Source organism: Engraulis encrasicolus, chromosome 14, assembly GCF_034702125.1.
Source record: "Engraulis encrasicolus isolate BLACKSEA-1 chromosome 14, IST_EnEncr_1.0, whole genome shotgun sequence".
NCBI lineage: Eukaryota > Metazoa > Chordata > Actinopteri > Clupeiformes > Engraulidae > Engraulis > Engraulis encrasicolus.
The window spans coordinates 8728201-8745412 of record NC_085870.1 but is presented as its reverse complement, the minus strand read 5'-3'; the positions used below and the strand labels follow the sequence as shown (position 1 = coordinate 8745412).

Here is a 17212-nt window from a genome sequence, read left to right as displayed (position 1 = left end):
GAAGAACCAAGGAGGAAATGATGCGGTAGTCTGGAGGCAGAACTGAAAGAGCGGCAACACCTAGCGTGCAATCTGCAATGTCCTGAGCACAAGCGACAGCGTTGTAATATTCCATGATATGACTTCAGTCAGTGTCATTTGAGGGCTTTTGTTTTGGTGACATTTAAAGGTGTGCAACTGTCTGTCTGTTCCGTTCTAGGCTATCCACCTCGTATCCTCACCGCGTAGAATTATGAAATTGAATCAGAACTCCTCTGTTGTCTTCGGAAAATTGATAAAGTAACGACATTGCGTGTGCATGTGTGCGCGCGCGCGCCTATATCCCCTGATGCCATCACCAAATCACCAGATCAATCACGACGCAGACCTGGAAGTTTTTTTAAAACACACAGAAGAACGTGTGGTAATTTGTGTGCCATTAAGTCGCATTGCAATCTGTGTATACGTGTGTGGCAAATAGTCGCTGGTGAAGAGGTGGATAATTTATTATAACTTCACTGAATGGGTAGATGTCTGCCTCTCCAGCATTTTCCCAAACCATTCGCATTTAACGCCGCTAGGTGGCAGCATTCCTTAATATACAGTCATTGGCTTCGACTCGACATAGTCCTCTTGTGAAACCTTGCAGGACAGTGGACACTGGGTCCACTGTGCTGTCAGCACAAAATGTCTTTGAGGTGCTGTGTTCCTAGACTGCCTAGGCCATGGAGCGGAGGAAGAAGGAACCTCAGTGTAGACGACACATCAGTGCCTTGTAAATAACATATGCAACAAGCGCCACTGCAGCCATACACTGAATAGCGTCTGTGTGTGTATGAATATGGTGTGCTGTGTGCTGTGTGGACCATTTGATCCTTTGAGGCCTTCCTGTTAACCATTTACCAGTGTGTGTCACATTATTGCTTTCTGTAAACAAACACAACCTACATATTGAGAGTCTTTCGCAGGCCTGACATTGTAGGCCTATATACAGCAATACCTAATCAAAGGCCTTAATCCCTGTGGGTTTTATTTACTGAGCTGTTAACCGGTGATTTATCTACACATGCTTTTGTGTAGGGAAAATAGATTAGGTAAAATACATTATGGCTTAATCTATAAATGGGCACGTTCATTCATCAGACTAATCTGGGTCTTTCAGACGACCCGTCTCCTGTAGCCTATTTGTTATGTTTCAAACTTGCTTCATGTCAACAGAGAGAGAGAGAGAGAGAGAGAGAGAGAGAGAGAGAGAGAGAGAGAGAGAGAGAGAGAGAGAGAGAGAGAGAAGTGAAAGAAAGCCCACCTGGGAAACTCCAACTCCCATTGTAATTGTGACACAGCACCCCACAGCACACAAGTGCACACTGCACACAATGAAATTGGCATTTATGCCTCACCCGTGGAGGATGGGGAAGAGCACTAGTTAATTACTCCCCCCACCAACCAGGCGGGTTGGGAGTCAGAGAGAGAGAGAGAGAGAAAGAGAGAGAGAGAGAGAGAGAGAGAGAGAGAGAGAGAGAGAGAGAGAGAGAGAGAGATCTCATTCATCCATTCATATAGGTTTCCTTCTGGAAATGTATATGTTCTCCATGATTTTGACCGAAAATAAACAGATTCATAAACTTATTATAAGCATATAACAGGACATGTTACAGAAAAAAGCGCATGATTGTAATAGAAATTCTTTGTATTTTTATTTTTCATTTTTCAAACACCAAGCCTATAGGGCCTATATTACAAATGCATTTGTATTCCAGCTTTGCTCTGTGCTCCAGCACTATTAAGCCGTGCATGCAGCCGGCGAACACTGAAGGCAGCAGTAGCAGCCAGCAGCAAAAGGTGGGTGTGCGAAATGTTCCACAACTCCACCCTCGCTGGGCTGTGGCCCTTCACTGTTTACATGCGGACGGCATGTGCTCCTTGGGCACCCCCTCTCTCTTCTCTCAAACACACTCTAGAAATCCAGTCCCCACCCAGGCCCCCACCCCCTTCTTGGGGCAGCTATACAGGCCAGCCAGCCAGGCAGACAGACCTCCCAACCCCCGCCTTTTGCCAGGCCCTCACCCAGCCCCCCTCGAGACCTCTGGGAGTGGCTAGTGCACACAGACACACATGCACATTCTCGGCCCCGGTCTGACTGTACAGTCAACTGTGCTGTCATTCCTCCTCTCTCTCCCTCTCACAGCTGCTGAGCTGACTTTTCACAGTTAACTGAGAGGTAACATGAAATTAGTGACTCACAAATGTGCGGCAGGTTAGGAGTTTTTCCATGGGAAAGAGGTTCACTCAGAGTCACACAGAGTTTTGTGTAGTGGATGTTTGCTCTGTTTGAGTAGCTGTTTTTACACTAGTGTGTGAATTTAGACATAAGGTTGAACAAAATATATGTCTAGGCTATAATAAGAATTGTCTCCAAAATTGTAATAGTATTGTAGTTTCACAAGAACTTTTTTTTTATGAATGCATTTATTTATGTCATTATTGTAAAATGGGAAGCACTGGAGCAGATCATAGCCATATAACCGTATGCAACATTGTTACTTATTATAGGAAAGCGAGTCCAGTCATTTAGAAACAGTGTTTATATTTTGCTGCTACATTGTAATTGGGGTGAATTCATCAATGGCGCCTTTTGCGCCAAAAAAAAATCCTTATGCTGACGTCACACTACAAAACGCCACAGCACAACCTACTTTCAGCTGACCCCACCCAAGTATTTGCTTGTGAAACCACTTACCATTGGACGTTTCGAGCTACTTGACATAAATGTACAGCGTTTACTGGATTACAGGTAGTACCGTTCACGCCCAACATTCCGTATCACTTCTTGGTAAAAACTTAAACAGAACACATACGAAAAAAATCTGTCAAAAAGACATTTCTATTGGCTCGATACTATACTACTGCCATTTCTATTGGATAGCCAACTTTTCTTTCTCTCCCCCGTGCCGTGCCGTCGTCAAGTTTGGTTGCATGGTTTACAAGTTGATGTCAGTCTGGAAGAAGGCAGAGAAACTCCTCACGTCTCAAACTATGAGTGGTGGTGAGTGAATTATTTTAAAAGTTTAGTTGCTTCTGTGAAACTATACGCTCCGTTATAAACATGGCCTCGATGTGTTTGTGCACTGTGCCTATGTAACCCGGACATGAGTTTAGATGTTAACCTAATCCCAAATTGCTAGCTTTTAAGCTGTAACGCTAACTTAGTGAAGTAACTGGTTCAACTGCGAGATGGGCATTTCCTTTAGCTTGTAGCTAGCTAGCTACTTTAACCAGTTAATCAGTAAGTTGCATATGCCAAGTACTGCGGTTTATGATATCGTCACCTTATTTTTAGACTCTGATGTGGTGACATACAACTTTCATGAGTATAACTTTACTCTCGCAAGTAATTGCAGTAAGTAGTGAGACTTGACATGGAGAGCTGGTTTACTAGCTAGGTCTGGTTAGCAAACTGTTCAATTGACCAGGTAGGCGACGTAAGTCACTGTAATATGATTTATTTATAGCTAGATTTATTTTACAGCCGTGTGAAGTGTCGTGGTGTGGGGTAGGTAACTCGATGTGCTCTGAACTCGCCGGGCTGAACCCGGTAAATTGAGTGAAAAGCTTCAGTAGAGTAGACTACAAGCAACAGGATTCAGTGACATACTTGGCTCGTGTCAGCCTAGGAGCTAGCTGGGCTAGGATTTCTAGCTAGCGTTAGCAAGCTGCTGGAATCCATCAAGCAGAAGGTCGCACTAAGATATTTTGCCAGCCAAATTAGCGGGCTACCAACTACGTTGATCAAGTCGGGTGAGCCACCAGTGAAGTTTAAGTAAAGTGTCTATGTCCTCGTTGTGTTAAATGAACCAACTATGTGCTACTGTCTGCTAATACTTTTTAGTCCCGCTAAAGTTTGATTGAAGTCTTGTCGAAGGGACTCTCTTGCAACTAGCTAGCTAAGTTACGTTTTTACGCAGAGCAACAGCGAGATGAAATGGCCGCGCTGGTGGAAAGTGACGGAGGCTTCCTTCAAAAGCGAAACACAAATACCGGACAGGTGAGTTCGGTAGCACTTTAAACAAAACTTTCCTTAGATTCTGTTAAGCTGCGATGGTTGGCGATTCAAGTGAACCAACTGATTTTCGAGCTGTTGGCGGCCAATCCATTGTACATTTCACACAATCTGAGTCGGCTAAGGTAGCTTGACTGGAGTAGTATCTGCATTGGTGTGACAGAGAGGGCATTTGTTGTCGGTTTTTCCAAGCGCACATGTCTTTGAGTGGGAGGTAGGACGGCGGTGGAGGTAGCAAAAGAGGCGACACGGGGTGTTGCTGACAAGCCCCGCATTTTGAATGCGGGTTGCGCGGCCCATTCTTCGCTGCCCACGGAGGGGTGGCCACATGCGCCCGAGCGAGTTTATAGGGTAGAATGGAGGGGTGGGAGGGAGATGGGTGGGGTGGGGGAGGGGATGCGTGGCCAGGCGCCGGGGCTTGGGAGGACATACGGAATCTGCGATCCCACCCATTTCCAAATAGCCCGGTTCCCTCTTTTTACCCCTCCCCTCCCTTTTCCTCTCCGCATTCCCACAAGTATTCAGCAGCGATGCAATAGACATAGTACAGCTGTAACTGCCTGGGTTATCTTTTGGTTAATGGATGCATTGCACATAAATTGACAAGAACACATGTGTGTATTGATTCCTGCTTGGGGGTGAACCAGTCAATTATAACGGCTAAACGCCACGTGTACATGAATTGCATAACTTAAAAAAAAAAAAAAGTCCAACAATAACTAAGTTTGTTCCCCCCCCCCCCCATCTCTCTGCCCTCCTCAATTCAACAGGATTCTCAGCAGCCGTCGCCCCTTGCCCTGTTAGCAGCCACCTGCAGTCGCATGGATGAGAATGACACAGACCACCAGCAACAACAACAACAACAGCAGCAGCAGCAGAGCCAGCAGCTAGACCTCAGCCAGCTCACACAGACCGCCAACGGTTGGCAGGTCATCTCCGCCGGAGGCGCCGCCACCACCCTCGCCAACTGTGTCACCAGCATCGCCCAGGGCCTGGGGGTCATGGCCGAGGACCAGAAGGGCCGTCTGGTGGTTTCGTCGTCGGGCGCGGCGGTGCAGACGCAGCAGCCCCAGCAGCAGTACGTCATGGCCCCCACCATGCAGGGCGGCCAGGTGCTCACCACCCTCTCGGGCGTCATGCCCAACATCCAGTACCAGGTCATCCCGCAGTTCCAGACGGTGGACGGGCAGCAGCTGCAGCTGACCCAGGCCCAGCAGGACCCCTCGGGCGCGGTGGGCGCCGGACAGTTCCAGCTGGTCTCCTCCCCCAACGGCGGGCAGCAGCTCATCGCGGCGGCCACCGGCAACAGAGCGGGGACGGCGGCGGGGAATATCCTGACGGTGGCGCCGGGGCTGCTCCAGGGGGCCATCCCGCTCCAGAACCTGGGCCTGGGCAACGCCGTGCTGCCCAACCAGACGCAGTTCCTGGCCAACATGCCCGTGTCGCTCAATGGCATGGGCAACATCACGCTGCTGCCTGTTAGTGCGGGCGCCATGCCCGCCACCACGACGGCTGCCGGAGGGGACGCCGGAGCAGCAGGGAACAACCAGCAGCTGGTTCAACAGCAGTCGCAGCAGCAGCAGCAGGCGGCTGTATCCTCTGTGGGGACGAACTACTTCACCAGCTCCATCACCACCACCTCCACCCCGGCCACCACATACGGAGTGGCGTCTCAGGCTCAGGGCACCAACACAGTCGTCACCGGCACCTTCCAGAATGCAACAGGAGGCATAACCATCATGTCTGACGGGCAGCAGCAACAACAAACGCAGCAACAGCAGCCGCAGCAGATACTGATCCAGCCCCAGCAGATCCTGTCGGGCGCAGGGCTGCAGGCCCTCCAGCCGGGCACGGTGACGGCGGCCGGGGGCCAGGTGTTTGCCACCGCCGCCCCCACCATCTCCCAGGACGGCCTGCAGAACCTGCAGCTCCAGGCCATCTCCAACAGCCAGCCCATCCTGCTGCGCACCGTGGGGCCCAACGGCCAGGTCAGCTGGCAGACCCTCCAGCTGCAGAACCCGGCCGGCGCCCAGATCACGCTGGCGCCCGTCCAGTCGCTGCCGCAGCTGGCGCAGACGCAGGCGGGCGGCACGGTGCAGCTGCAGGGCCTGCAGACCATCAACCTGAACCCGCTGGGCAACGCCGCCGGACTGCAGATGCACCAGCTGCAAGGGGTGCCCATCACTATCGCCAACCCAGCAGGTCAGTAATGGTAGTCAGGGTAGGAGAGGTAGATCTGGGACTTGAGGAGGGATGGGGACCTTGTAAAGGGGTTTGAGTTCTTAAACATTCTATCAAAACAAGACAAGATTCTATAATGTTTGCATTATATTATATGGAGCCTAACATTCTATCAAAACAAGACAAGATTCTATAATGTTTGCATTATATTATGGAGCCTAGCATTCTATCAAAACAAGACAAGATTCTATGTTTGCATTCTATCATGGAGCCTAAAATTCTTCAGAGCTGCCATTGTTCAATATTCCAGTGTCACTGGAATGCTGCATTTCTTTTTTAATTGATTTGATGGGTACCTAAATGCTGGCTAGCCTCCAGTACATATCTAAATGGATGGAAATGGGTTGAAATTGAAATTTAAGATGAAGTGCAAAGAAGTGTGGTCTTTGTTTCCTGTGGGCGACTGGCATGCTATGCACAGCTAACTTTACCACATGGGTAATCTATTTTGCGTGAGTAATCTTTGGGAGCTTTTTGAGCACTGTGATAAAAGCATTTGTTAGTTACTCTTAGTTTGTGGACTTTTTTTGTAAAAAATGTATATAGTTGTCTTTCCTTTCTCTGCCGTTGATTGATACCGTACCATCTTTTACATAGATTGTTTGACATGCATGGTGATAAGATGGGGATATTTAAGATGTGTATGGTCATTTGTTTCCTGTGGGTTGCTGATGCCATATCAACAGCTAATTTTAGCACATGGGCAATCTATTTCAGGATGAGTGCGATCTGGGTGCATAATCAGTTCTCTGAAAAGCATTTCCTGCTGCTTATCTGTTCTGAATGAAACGGGTCTTTTAATTTCCTCCATCTATGTCTCAGATTGTAATTCTTAGCTATGATAAAATATAAGTTTACAGTATTGTTGTTCTATAAGTCTTGTATGTGTCCTGTATACACTACTGACACACGGCAGACAATAAGTCTAAGAAAATTCTGCCCCGGTTTGTGAAGGAACTGTCCAGGTTAATGTTTATCTGTATACGTAAATGCTTTGTTGGCTCCTTTTCCGTAAACATTTCTAATGCTTGAGTTGAGGTAAACCTTCTCAGATTGCTGTCTGGAATAGCAGGCCATTCTCCTCCTGTTTGGTGGCGCTGCTTACCATACTGGTTTGGTTAGTTCAAACGGGGGTTTGTTTTTGCAAGTGGCAGCACGACCTTTGTGTTTCTCAACGAGGAGAAAATGTTTGCCTTGTCTCGAAAGTGTGACCCAGCTGTGACTTGGCTTTCTTTCGTTTGTTTGTTTTTTGGCTTCTTTTTTTAATTCAGTGAAAAAAAGGCGTAAACTCTTCCCCCTACCACACTCCACCCAACCCCGCCCATCCAGTAAAAGGGCTTTATCAGGAAAAGCCCTGAAGCGTTCATACGCCAGGGCCCGTCTCCCACAGCCAAGAGAGGAGGCAGGCTGATGGGTGTGTCCACGTCTGTGTCATGCCACCCGCGTTTATCTGCTGTGTGGCAATTTCCTCCTCAAAGCCAGTGAAGCAATAAACAGAAGGAGAGCTGGGCGGGTGGTGGTGGTGGTGGTGGTGGTGGTAGTAGTAGTAGAGGTACAGTAGTAAGACTGAGGCTGCTGCCAACGCCACCGCCATCAGGCTTGCTCATGTGTGACTGACTTGATGGCACTGCATCACCAGATTTCCTTCCTGTCCCGTTCTGGAGCAGTTTCCTGAGCGAGCCTCGTACACCAGCACAGCAGGCAGGACTATAGTGGGAAGCCGCTCTAGTAACTGTAGCAGTTGAAAGATGCTTTCCACTACACCCCTTTTCTGTAGGGCTGGCTCACCCTGGGCTTTGCAGTGACCCAGCCAGCCAATGTTGCGCACACACATCTGGGGAGGGAGTGAAACTGTGGCTGGTGTAACAAAGAAGTGTCATCTTGACTTCCCCTTTTCACTGTATTTGGGTGTGAACTTGAAGATGCACCCTTTTTAAACAGGATGTTAAAATGTTAACTGCATACCTGCCGACCATTACGCATTTTGTGTAGCAGATACGGATTTTGACATCAAACTACGGCGCTGTCACTTCAAAATACGGGAAAAACCAATAGCAAGGTGTTTTCACGGGCCCTTATATATTATATTTCTCTGTAGACTTGCAACCAGCCAGAGCCGTAGATATGGCTCTGCTTGCAACTCTGGCGCTGGCCTTTCCATTGGCTAGCAACGTGTGTGGGGGGGGAAATATTGACCAATCAGAGCGCTGGTTTAGGGGGTCTTCATTTGTTGTCGCTCCGCTCGAGTCGAGGTATCAGCTGCAGATAGAAAGTTTGCTTCGAAGACACACAAGCAGATAGACTACTCCTATAATCTCTGACACAAGTGTCCTCCTCCTGTCATCATATATTATCCATCTTGGTGCTGTCGCTGTAGTTTTACAAGTGAGCACCGTCAAAATCACCGTTTCAAAGGTAAATGGGCTTTGAGAAAGGTAGCCTCAATGGGAATAGTGAATCGCGTCCAGTTGCTAAATCCGTAAAAGAAAATAAATAAAGCTCGAGGTCTGTCGTCCTGAACATAATGGTTCACCCAATGTTTCGCCGTATTTGACGGCAATATGCTTTTTTTATATTGGACCGAAACGAGATTACTTCCGAATGAGAAAATGTGATCGACTGCTGACTATTACTGCGCTATAAATTAGCAGATTAGCAGCGAACTAAATTCGGTTTCCCTTTGCGTCGGATCATTTTAAGTGGGCGAAATAAAGCGATAGTTCTAACGGTTGTGCTCGGAGTACATCCGTAATCTACCATGACACCGTATAAAGACATAGGAATACTGGAGTCGTGGCCCATTCTGTGAACAGGTGTAACAGGTAGGCCTATTGTGCGTCATACCAAAATATGCATGACTCCACTACTAGAACTATCCGTAATCACGTATGGTAATCTATACATAAAATATATTATCCTGTCATCATGTATGTGCAGAACACTGAACAATAGCCAACTCATGACGGCAAATGAGGGTAGATAGGCCAATATGTAGAGAAGTGGAAAAAAGAAGCGTGCATGCACCTCAAAAGTTACTGTGGAAGTTCCAAGTGGCCATTAGCCCTCGTCCATCAGTAGAGCCCATTGACAGTACCGGTAAATAGAATATACTGTCAATGGTAGAGCCACGTGACGTGTAGGCTACTGAATGGATGCAAGTGTGATTTTGATGTTAGCCCCCAAGGTAATAATATTAACCTGATATTATCCTAGCCTAGATACCACCTGTCTTTATCTTTTTCTCTACAATCTGCTGATACTTCTTCACAGTAGGTGACAACATCACCATTTATTAATATTGGGGGAAATGATGTAAGAATCATTGCAATTCAACTTTTTGTTCATAAAAATCACTGAAATGCATTATATAATCAAATTATACATTTCCCTACATATACCTTCTACAGCAAAAAAATAATAAGCAAATGCTTCAATTTCATACTCGATTCCAGCTCCTTAACACCCCCCAAGTGACCAAATGCTCTGTTTGGCTGGTACATAGGATAATTTACTAGCCAGACTGGTGGTATGTTTGACTTGTAAGATTAACAGCCATATTGGCTGGTGATCAATAAAGTTAATTTAGAGGCCTGAATTCCAGCACACTATACCATAGCATTTTATTGGTGTCATGGTGTGAAACAAAAAAACATCTTCCATGAAAGTTTAATAATGTATGGTAGTTCAAAGTACTGTGAAGAGCAAGATAATCTGGTGAAATTGCCAGATACACGGAATGTTAGGCTAAAATGCATTAAAATGCAGGAAATTGCATTTAAGAAAAGCAATTTTTTCTGGGAGAGGACCCCTACTCCCCCTGCCTGAATGAAGTGTTCCATATTTTCCCCCTTGACATTTGGCAACCCAAGGTGTGCAAAACAAAGTAGCCTCTCAGAGATGGGCCCGCCGGCGGCCCATGGTATTGCGCTGCGTTGACCACATTTTCTCACTTGTAGGTATTTGTTGCGCCGTGAATTGCCGCGCCGCGATAAATTGCTACTCAAAAAAAAAATTCAAGGTTGGCAGGTATGTATTGCTGGGAAAAAAAGAGAGTATAGTTCAGTGTACAACAACTCTGTTGCTTCAGTTACCTTTGACAACAAAGATCACATTGAATGATTAAGGCCTTCATTATACAATTTGGGAGATTTTTTTTCCCTTCCAATCATCCACTGAAGTCAATGAAAAGATGTTGACTTTGTGTAATTGTGACTGAGTTCTCATGCTCTTGATGTTTTCTATGTGTTGTGCAGGAGACCAGAGCCTGCAGGCTGCGACGGGCAACGACAGCATGGATGACGGCGGGCTGGACGAGGGCATGGAGGCCAGCCCCACCCCCAACAGACGCACGCGCCGAGAGGCATGCACCTGTCCCTACTGCAAGGACGGGGAGGGACGGTACGCACACTTTTGGATAATAATCATGCTAATGAAAATAGTACTAAATTTGATTTAGTTTTTGAGGGAGAGAGCCCTGACTTTTACAGCTTTTCAATTTCCTGACCCCACAAAAGATATCAATTTGTATAAATATGAAATATTAAGTTTTGCTGGTACATTTAGTCATTATTGATGATGTTTGGTGTGCAAGTTATTTTCTTAATGTTTAGCCAAGCACCTGGAGTTCAATGCTTAAAAGCTCCTGTCTTGATCTGTATTAAGGATCTGCCTGTTTTAGTGTATAATTTCTACAGTGTATAATTGCACACCTTTCAAAATCCATTATGAGTTAATCATCCTAACTCAAGCCTTGCGATGTTTGTTTGTTTGTTTGTTTGTTTGTTGTTTTGTTTTCCCCACCCCGCGCCGTGCCAGCAGCAGCGACCCCAGCAAGAAGAAGCAGCACATCTGCCACATTCCCGGCTGCAACAAGGTGTACGGCAAGACGTCGCACCTGCGCGCCCACCTGCGCTGGCACACGGGCGAGCGGCCCTTCGTCTGCTCCTGGTCCTTCTGCGGCAAGCGCTTCACCCGCTCCGACGAGCTGCAGAGGCACAAACGCACCCACACCGGTGAGCACAGGCTGCACTTGCTAGTTAGACGGGATGCAAATTGGCATTTAGGTGCCGTTTCCACGTACTGTAGCAGGATATTTTTGAAAACGCATTGGTTTTGGCCTTCCATTTCCACGTAAACAGAGTTTTAAAATCCACATATCAAAAATCCGTCTTTAAAGATATCATTTAGGGGCCTAAAACACACCTGTTACAATGGACTTTGAATTTTTATCCACGTGTTGCGTTTACACCTAAACGGGAGGAAAAGATCCACATTTAAAAATATCCAGCTACGTGGAAACGGCACCTTAGTTGTGTGTTAGTGAATGGATGGGCATTTTTAAGATATACAGTGCATGGCTCATTTTCAGTGCTCTGTAATGGTTAGTACGAACACAGCCAGGTTTAAATGTGCTTGTAATGTTCACTAAAGTAAACTCTGCTAAATTGAAGACTGCCGCTATGCAGGGATTTCCCCTTCTCTCGCTTGGTGAGCATCTTTTTAAATGTAGACAAAGCATAGTTTTATTTCAGTCTTCTGCACTGGTGAGTATAGGCACAGCCAGGTTTAAAGGTGCAGGTGATGTTCATTATAGATGGGTTCCACATTTTTGTTTTCTCCTGACTGCGCGAAACCATCTGCGCACAAATCAACCTCTGATTGTTGACTCTGGCGGTCAAAAAATTAGCTCACGTGGTTGTCTGCCCGTGTCTTGCCCCACCTCACAACTGAATCCTGCTACAGGATTTCCCCCATTCTCTTGTGGTGTTCTATACAAGCGTAGAACTGCAACTCCAATTTGCAATGTGGTACAATTACATTACCACTGCGATAACAAAAACTACACTATGATAACTCAATCTGTACTACCGGTACATGTTTTTTTTTTTTTCCTGCTGCGTTGCCTGTTGCCTTCTGTGTTGGGAAATTGAATTGCAAACAAAGTAGCTAACGCAGTTCCCTCTGACTCTGTGTGGCCAGTAGATTTTAAACTGATTATACTTTTTGTTTCATTTTGTCATTAAACTGCAATTTACGTTGACCGCTTTTTAAATTTTGTACTACAAGTAGAGTAAATGGGAACACTTTGCGGTTTCTGTTACCCAGACATTTCGTGGCTTCTCTTGTATCCAACTAGTTGAAGTACGTGGTCCTGTGGCCCTCTAATAGTGGCGATGAAAAATGTTGGCCCTCCTTATCTTGAAAGTGGCACATCCCTGCCCTAATAGAAGATACCTGAAGGTTTATTCCATGATCAGAGCAAAGCCACAGGTCTCTTCTACTGCTAATTACTACCATAGAAAGTAGAATATATTGAGAAGACTCACTCTGAACGTTGCTACTTGTGGAGTTAACTTTGCCAATAGTTGATAATCGACTAACCTTTCCTTCTGCAATACCCCCCAGGTGAGAAGAAGTTCTCCTGTCCGGAGTGTCCCAAGCGCTTCATGCGCAGTGACCACCTGTCCAAGCACATCAAGACGCACCTGAACAAGAAAGGGGTGCCGGCCCCCGGGCAGCCCGCCTCCGACTCCGCCTCCCCCAGCCATGTAGCCGCGGACAACAGCGCGCCGCCCGAGGCCCAGACGCTCATCACCATGGAGACGCTGTCCCCCGAGGGCATCGCGCGGCTCGCCAACAGCGGCATCAACGTCATGCAGGTGACCGACATCCACTCGCTCAGCTCACTCAACAGCAACGGCTACTGAGACACACAGCCAGGGGCTGAGGGAGGCGGCCAAGGCCTGGGCTGGACTGGACTGGAGAGAGAAGGCTGGACTGGAGAGAGCTGCCTGGGATGGGGTGGGGCCCAGACGACTATACAGAGCGTTTGATGATGGATGTTTGAGAACTTGGAGCCTGGATGGATGGACGGACAGACGGATGTATGAGTGGGATTGGGACAATGGGGTATGGTGGGAAGCAGGATTTCAGTCAGGTGAGGCAAAGTCATGGACGAAGCGCAGTTGTTCCCCCAGAGAACCATGCAATGAAATGGACAAGGCGTGGACGGGACGAACTTGCGAGCGGGAAATCGATTGGGGAGACGGGGGACTGCGGCACGAGTGGATTTGCATTATAAGGGAAAAAAGTTCCTCTGTAGCATTGCGTTCTCACTTACTATGGTAACTGCAGGCACTTTTATAAAAGGTGTTTTTGTTGGGAGGTGTTGTGTCCCTAAACACTCAAGTGTGCACACGTCGAGCCCCATTGGACACACGGACAATGCTTGCACACGCACGCACGCACACACACACACACACACACACTAGGCCAAGCTGGCAGTGCCCTCCCACTACTCAGGTTACGCCTGCTGGCTGCTGGCCACAAGTCTAAGGTGTCACAGACCTCTTGACTGCCCCACCCCCTCCTCATCACCACCACCACCACCACCACTTCTGCAGCATTGTAAGGGCCTGCTGTTGGTAACTCCATCGTGGCCACCCTCGCTGGAAGAGACCCGGAAAACAGATTGGCAGACACACACACACAAACAGAGAATTAGGTCACTGGTGACTTCAGACACCCATCTCTGTCAGGAGCACTAATCTGTGTAAGGTGGAAGGACACTAAAATCTATGTGGTGGTTGTGTATTGTTTTCTTTTCTTTTTTTCTTAATCTTTTTAAAAATATATGAGTTGATAGGTACACTCACAAGCCATCATGCTTTGATAACTTATCATAGCAACAAACAAACAAAAACTTTTGATAGTGGTTTTGTACATAAATTATATTTTTTCTAAAAACTACAAATTACCACAGGAAGGATCAGCTCGTATTGATCACCTGAAATTGCCTTTTTGTTTGTCGTCTGTTTCATACAATCAGATCTTAACCTTTAACTATCATTTTTTATATATATATAAATGTAGGTTTTTTTTTCTGTGAGTACATTTGTAAACTAAACTCGAGTGTTCTGAATAGAACTATGTATTGTTTTCAGGACAGTCCAGATTTGCCTAACACACTTTTTACTTTAATTATTTAGAACCTCACGTTTCTTTTTCTGTGGTAAAATGTTACTTTCTTGAGTGTTTTCCTAACATGCGTAGTTTCTTTACTCGAATCGCAAGAATCAAAAAACTGCGTCAAGAACACTTTTTTGCAGATATCTTTTTTTTTGTGACACAAATCCAAACCAAAGGTCTGCACTCTTTATCAGGTGGTTAATGGATTCTCAGGGGCAGCAATTTGAACACAGGACAGAAAACCGTGGCAGTGACTTTTGTTTCGTTTTGTTTATTATGGCTTCCCATTTAAAGACGAGTCTTCTTGAGTTTGTATCGCTCTAGACTACAAGTAGAGCGTGATTTGATAAAGTAATGGTAATAATGATGGAAAAAAGAGTAACGATGGAAAAAGATCCTTCTGTATCATCCTGTGCCCCCCCCCCCATTTTTTATACAGATTTTTATGTTTGGTTTTATATACTTCCTCAAACAAGGATGGGCTTTACTGCTCAGTCCGAGACGTGTTGTCTTGCATAGTGTTTACTATAGTAAATCAACTCCCTCCAGCACTCGGCCGTGAGAGTGAAGACGTGACCAGTTTTCCCCTTGTCATGCTGAATCGGAGTGAAATCAGTGCTGGGGTGAGTTTCTCAAAAGAAAAGTTGTTAGCCTGTTAGCAACTTCGGTAGTTGCCAATGGGAAAATGCATTGAAAACAACAAAGTAGCTAATGTAGTAAGCAACTTTGGTTTTGAGAAATTCACCCCTGAGGAGGAGGAGGCTGCAGCTGCATCAGTACCTCTGACTCAGTGCCGTCTTAGGAAATACTTAAAGGGCTTTTTAAAGTTCACTGTGAGGTCGGGTGACTTTGTATTGTCCATGTCCCTCTCCTCCTTAATTTCTTCAGTTTTGAAGAAGCGATGTGTCTGGTGTGGCGAATACTGTTCTTTCATTGGTTAATAGTTAAGCAACAGTATTTTCATCAATTGCAGGTCCCCCCTGCCCCCTTCTGTTTTCTTCCAAAGGACAACCACGTGTGTATAAACCTTTTTTATGCAAGGGATTTGGTTTTGTACCTTGTAAATATTACTGCTACAAATGCCAATGCCTGGATTAAAATAATGAATTCCACTGGCTTCATGTGTTTGTCCTTATGAACTTGTTTTGATGCATTTATCTGACTAAGATCATTGTAAAGTAGTTTGGTGTGGTGTTTTTTTTTTCAAATGCATGTACATTTCAGTACAAGTGGGATGTCACTTTAGATATTTTGTTGCTTTTGGCACAACCTGTTCTCAAACTGACACGAGTCCTTCTGACCCAGGCACTGCTGACAATGTGGAACACACAATTCTCTTTTTTTGCACTCACTTTCAATGGCTGCATTCAGCTTTCAGTGACTTTTTGATGACATTCCACTTAGCTGACACCTTTTATCCAAAGTGATTTACAGTAGTTATCTACAGGGCATTGGTTACAGCCCCCGGAGCATGTGGTACGGTGCCTTGCTGAAGGGCACCTCAGGCCTAGATTGTGGTAGGGATAGAAACACAAGCAGGTAATTGGAGTGCTTATGGGTCTTCACCTTTTTTCGTTGGTGCTCATCAGTGTAGGGGCTCTCAAACTTGGTCCAGAAGGACCAGATGCTGAGGCACTCAAGGTTGCAATTTTTTTTATTTGGCTACAATGCCTACGCGTTTCGGCCCTTATGGCCTCCTTCAGGGCGTATCGGTGGTAGGGATAGATTTAAAACTGACAACCCTCTGCCGTTAGGACATGGCTGTCAAGGAGTGGATTCCCATATGAGGACTTCCGTCCTCCCTTGCTCACTTGCCTGTGACCTCAAAATGACGTCACCGACGACAGAAAATGAATTCAATATCTTGCAAAAGCACAATTCTATTGCCGTTTCCTCATTTGCAATTGGGAGGGTGAATGAAGAACTGTCCCATAAAAATTGTTGCGGCTAGGCTGACAGTGGAAAAACTTCATTGTTTTCTCCACAGAGGCGGGGCATCAGCAAAACGCGAGGCCACAAGCATAAGTGGAGGACGCATATTGGAATGTACCCATAGTCTCATAGCATAGTCTTTAGTCATCAGTTTGAACAAATGATGACAAAACATTTAAATGTAAATCCTATCACATGTTGAAAATTTAATTAAAAACACCTACCTTTTCCATAGATTTAAAAGTCTGTGGATACGTTTTCTTTGGGACGCCCTATATATCCTGGGAACCCACACAAACAGACCAAAACTGTAAATGAGGTCCAGGGATCGCTTGCATGTTTTTCTCTCAACTCTACTTTTTGACAAATGTTGCCATCATTATTGGATGAATGGAGCAAAAAAAATGAGCTTGGGCACACACACACCCATCAGATTGGAGATGGTGGGACGGACGTAACATATAAACCCGAGGTGTGGTTGGGTGTCCAGCCTGGAGACAAAGTAATTATTTTGCATTTGCACCCCATCTTACTGACTTTTGGGCCATCCAGCAAATGTCAAATCAACACTTGTGACAGGCGTACAATGTACAATACAATGTATTGTACAATACATTTAGGATGGAAATAAATGTAATACACTTTCCATTTATGGTCCAGGAAGACAGATGCTGAGGCACTCATGGTTGCAATTTTTTTACTTTTTTATTTGGCTACAATGCCTACGCGTTTCGGCCCTTATGGCCTTCTTCAGATACGCCCTGAAGAAGGCCATAAGGGCCGAAACGCGTAGGCATTGTAGCCAAATAAAAAAGTAAAAAAATTGCAACCTTGAGTGCCTCAGCATCTGTCTTCCTGGACCAAGTTTGAGAGCCCCTACACTGATGAGCACCAAGGAAAAAAGGTGAAGACCCAGAAGCACTCCAATTACCTGCTTGTGTTTGACACTTTCCATTTATGCCATGTCTTGGTGACCACATAAGCCTGTAATTTCATCCTAGTTAAGACCCAGGTCCATGTTGGTGTTATTTT

General features: G+C 46.0%; 1 protein-coding gene across 2 annotated transcripts; it reads left to right on the top strand.

Annotated features, from left to right (window-relative positions):
- The first annotated feature begins 2775 nt into the window (after positions 1-2775).
- sp1 (sp1 transcription factor) lies at positions 2776-15365 on the top strand. Of its 2 annotated transcripts, XM_063214869.1 has the most exons (6): positions 2776-3025; positions 3945-4024; positions 4810-6241; positions 10534-10678; positions 11099-11292; positions 12686-15365. In XM_063214869.1, the coding sequence occupies exons 1-6, from the start codon at positions 2956-2958 to the stop codon at positions 12985-12987; spliced, it is 2223 nt and encodes a 740-aa protein (XP_063070939.1). In that variant the 5' UTR covers positions 2776-2955; the 3' UTR covers positions 12988-15365. The 2 variants fall into 2 exon arrangements, with proteins under 2 accessions (XP_063070939.1, XP_063070940.1); XM_063214870.1 differs by lacking the exon at positions 3945-4024 and having other exon boundaries at positions 2778-3025.
- The last annotated feature ends 1847 nt before the right edge of the window (positions 15366-17212 follow it).

What these genes read in the sequence shown, in the direction of transcription:
- sp1 (XM_063214869.1), top strand. Translation starts at nt 2,956, where the DNA reads ATGGTTTACAAGTTGATGTCAGTCTGGAAGAAGGCAGAGAAACTCCTC. An exon ending in GAAACACAAATACCGGACAG is followed by an intron (nt 4,025 to 4,809) that starts GTGAGTTCGGTA and finishes TCAATTCAACAG; the next exon opens with GATTCTCAGCAGCCGTCGCC. An exon ending in TGCAAGGACGGGGAGGGACG is followed by an intron (nt 10,679 to 11,098) that starts GTACGCACACTT and finishes CCGTGCCAGCAG; the next exon opens with CAGCGACCCCAGCAAGAAGA.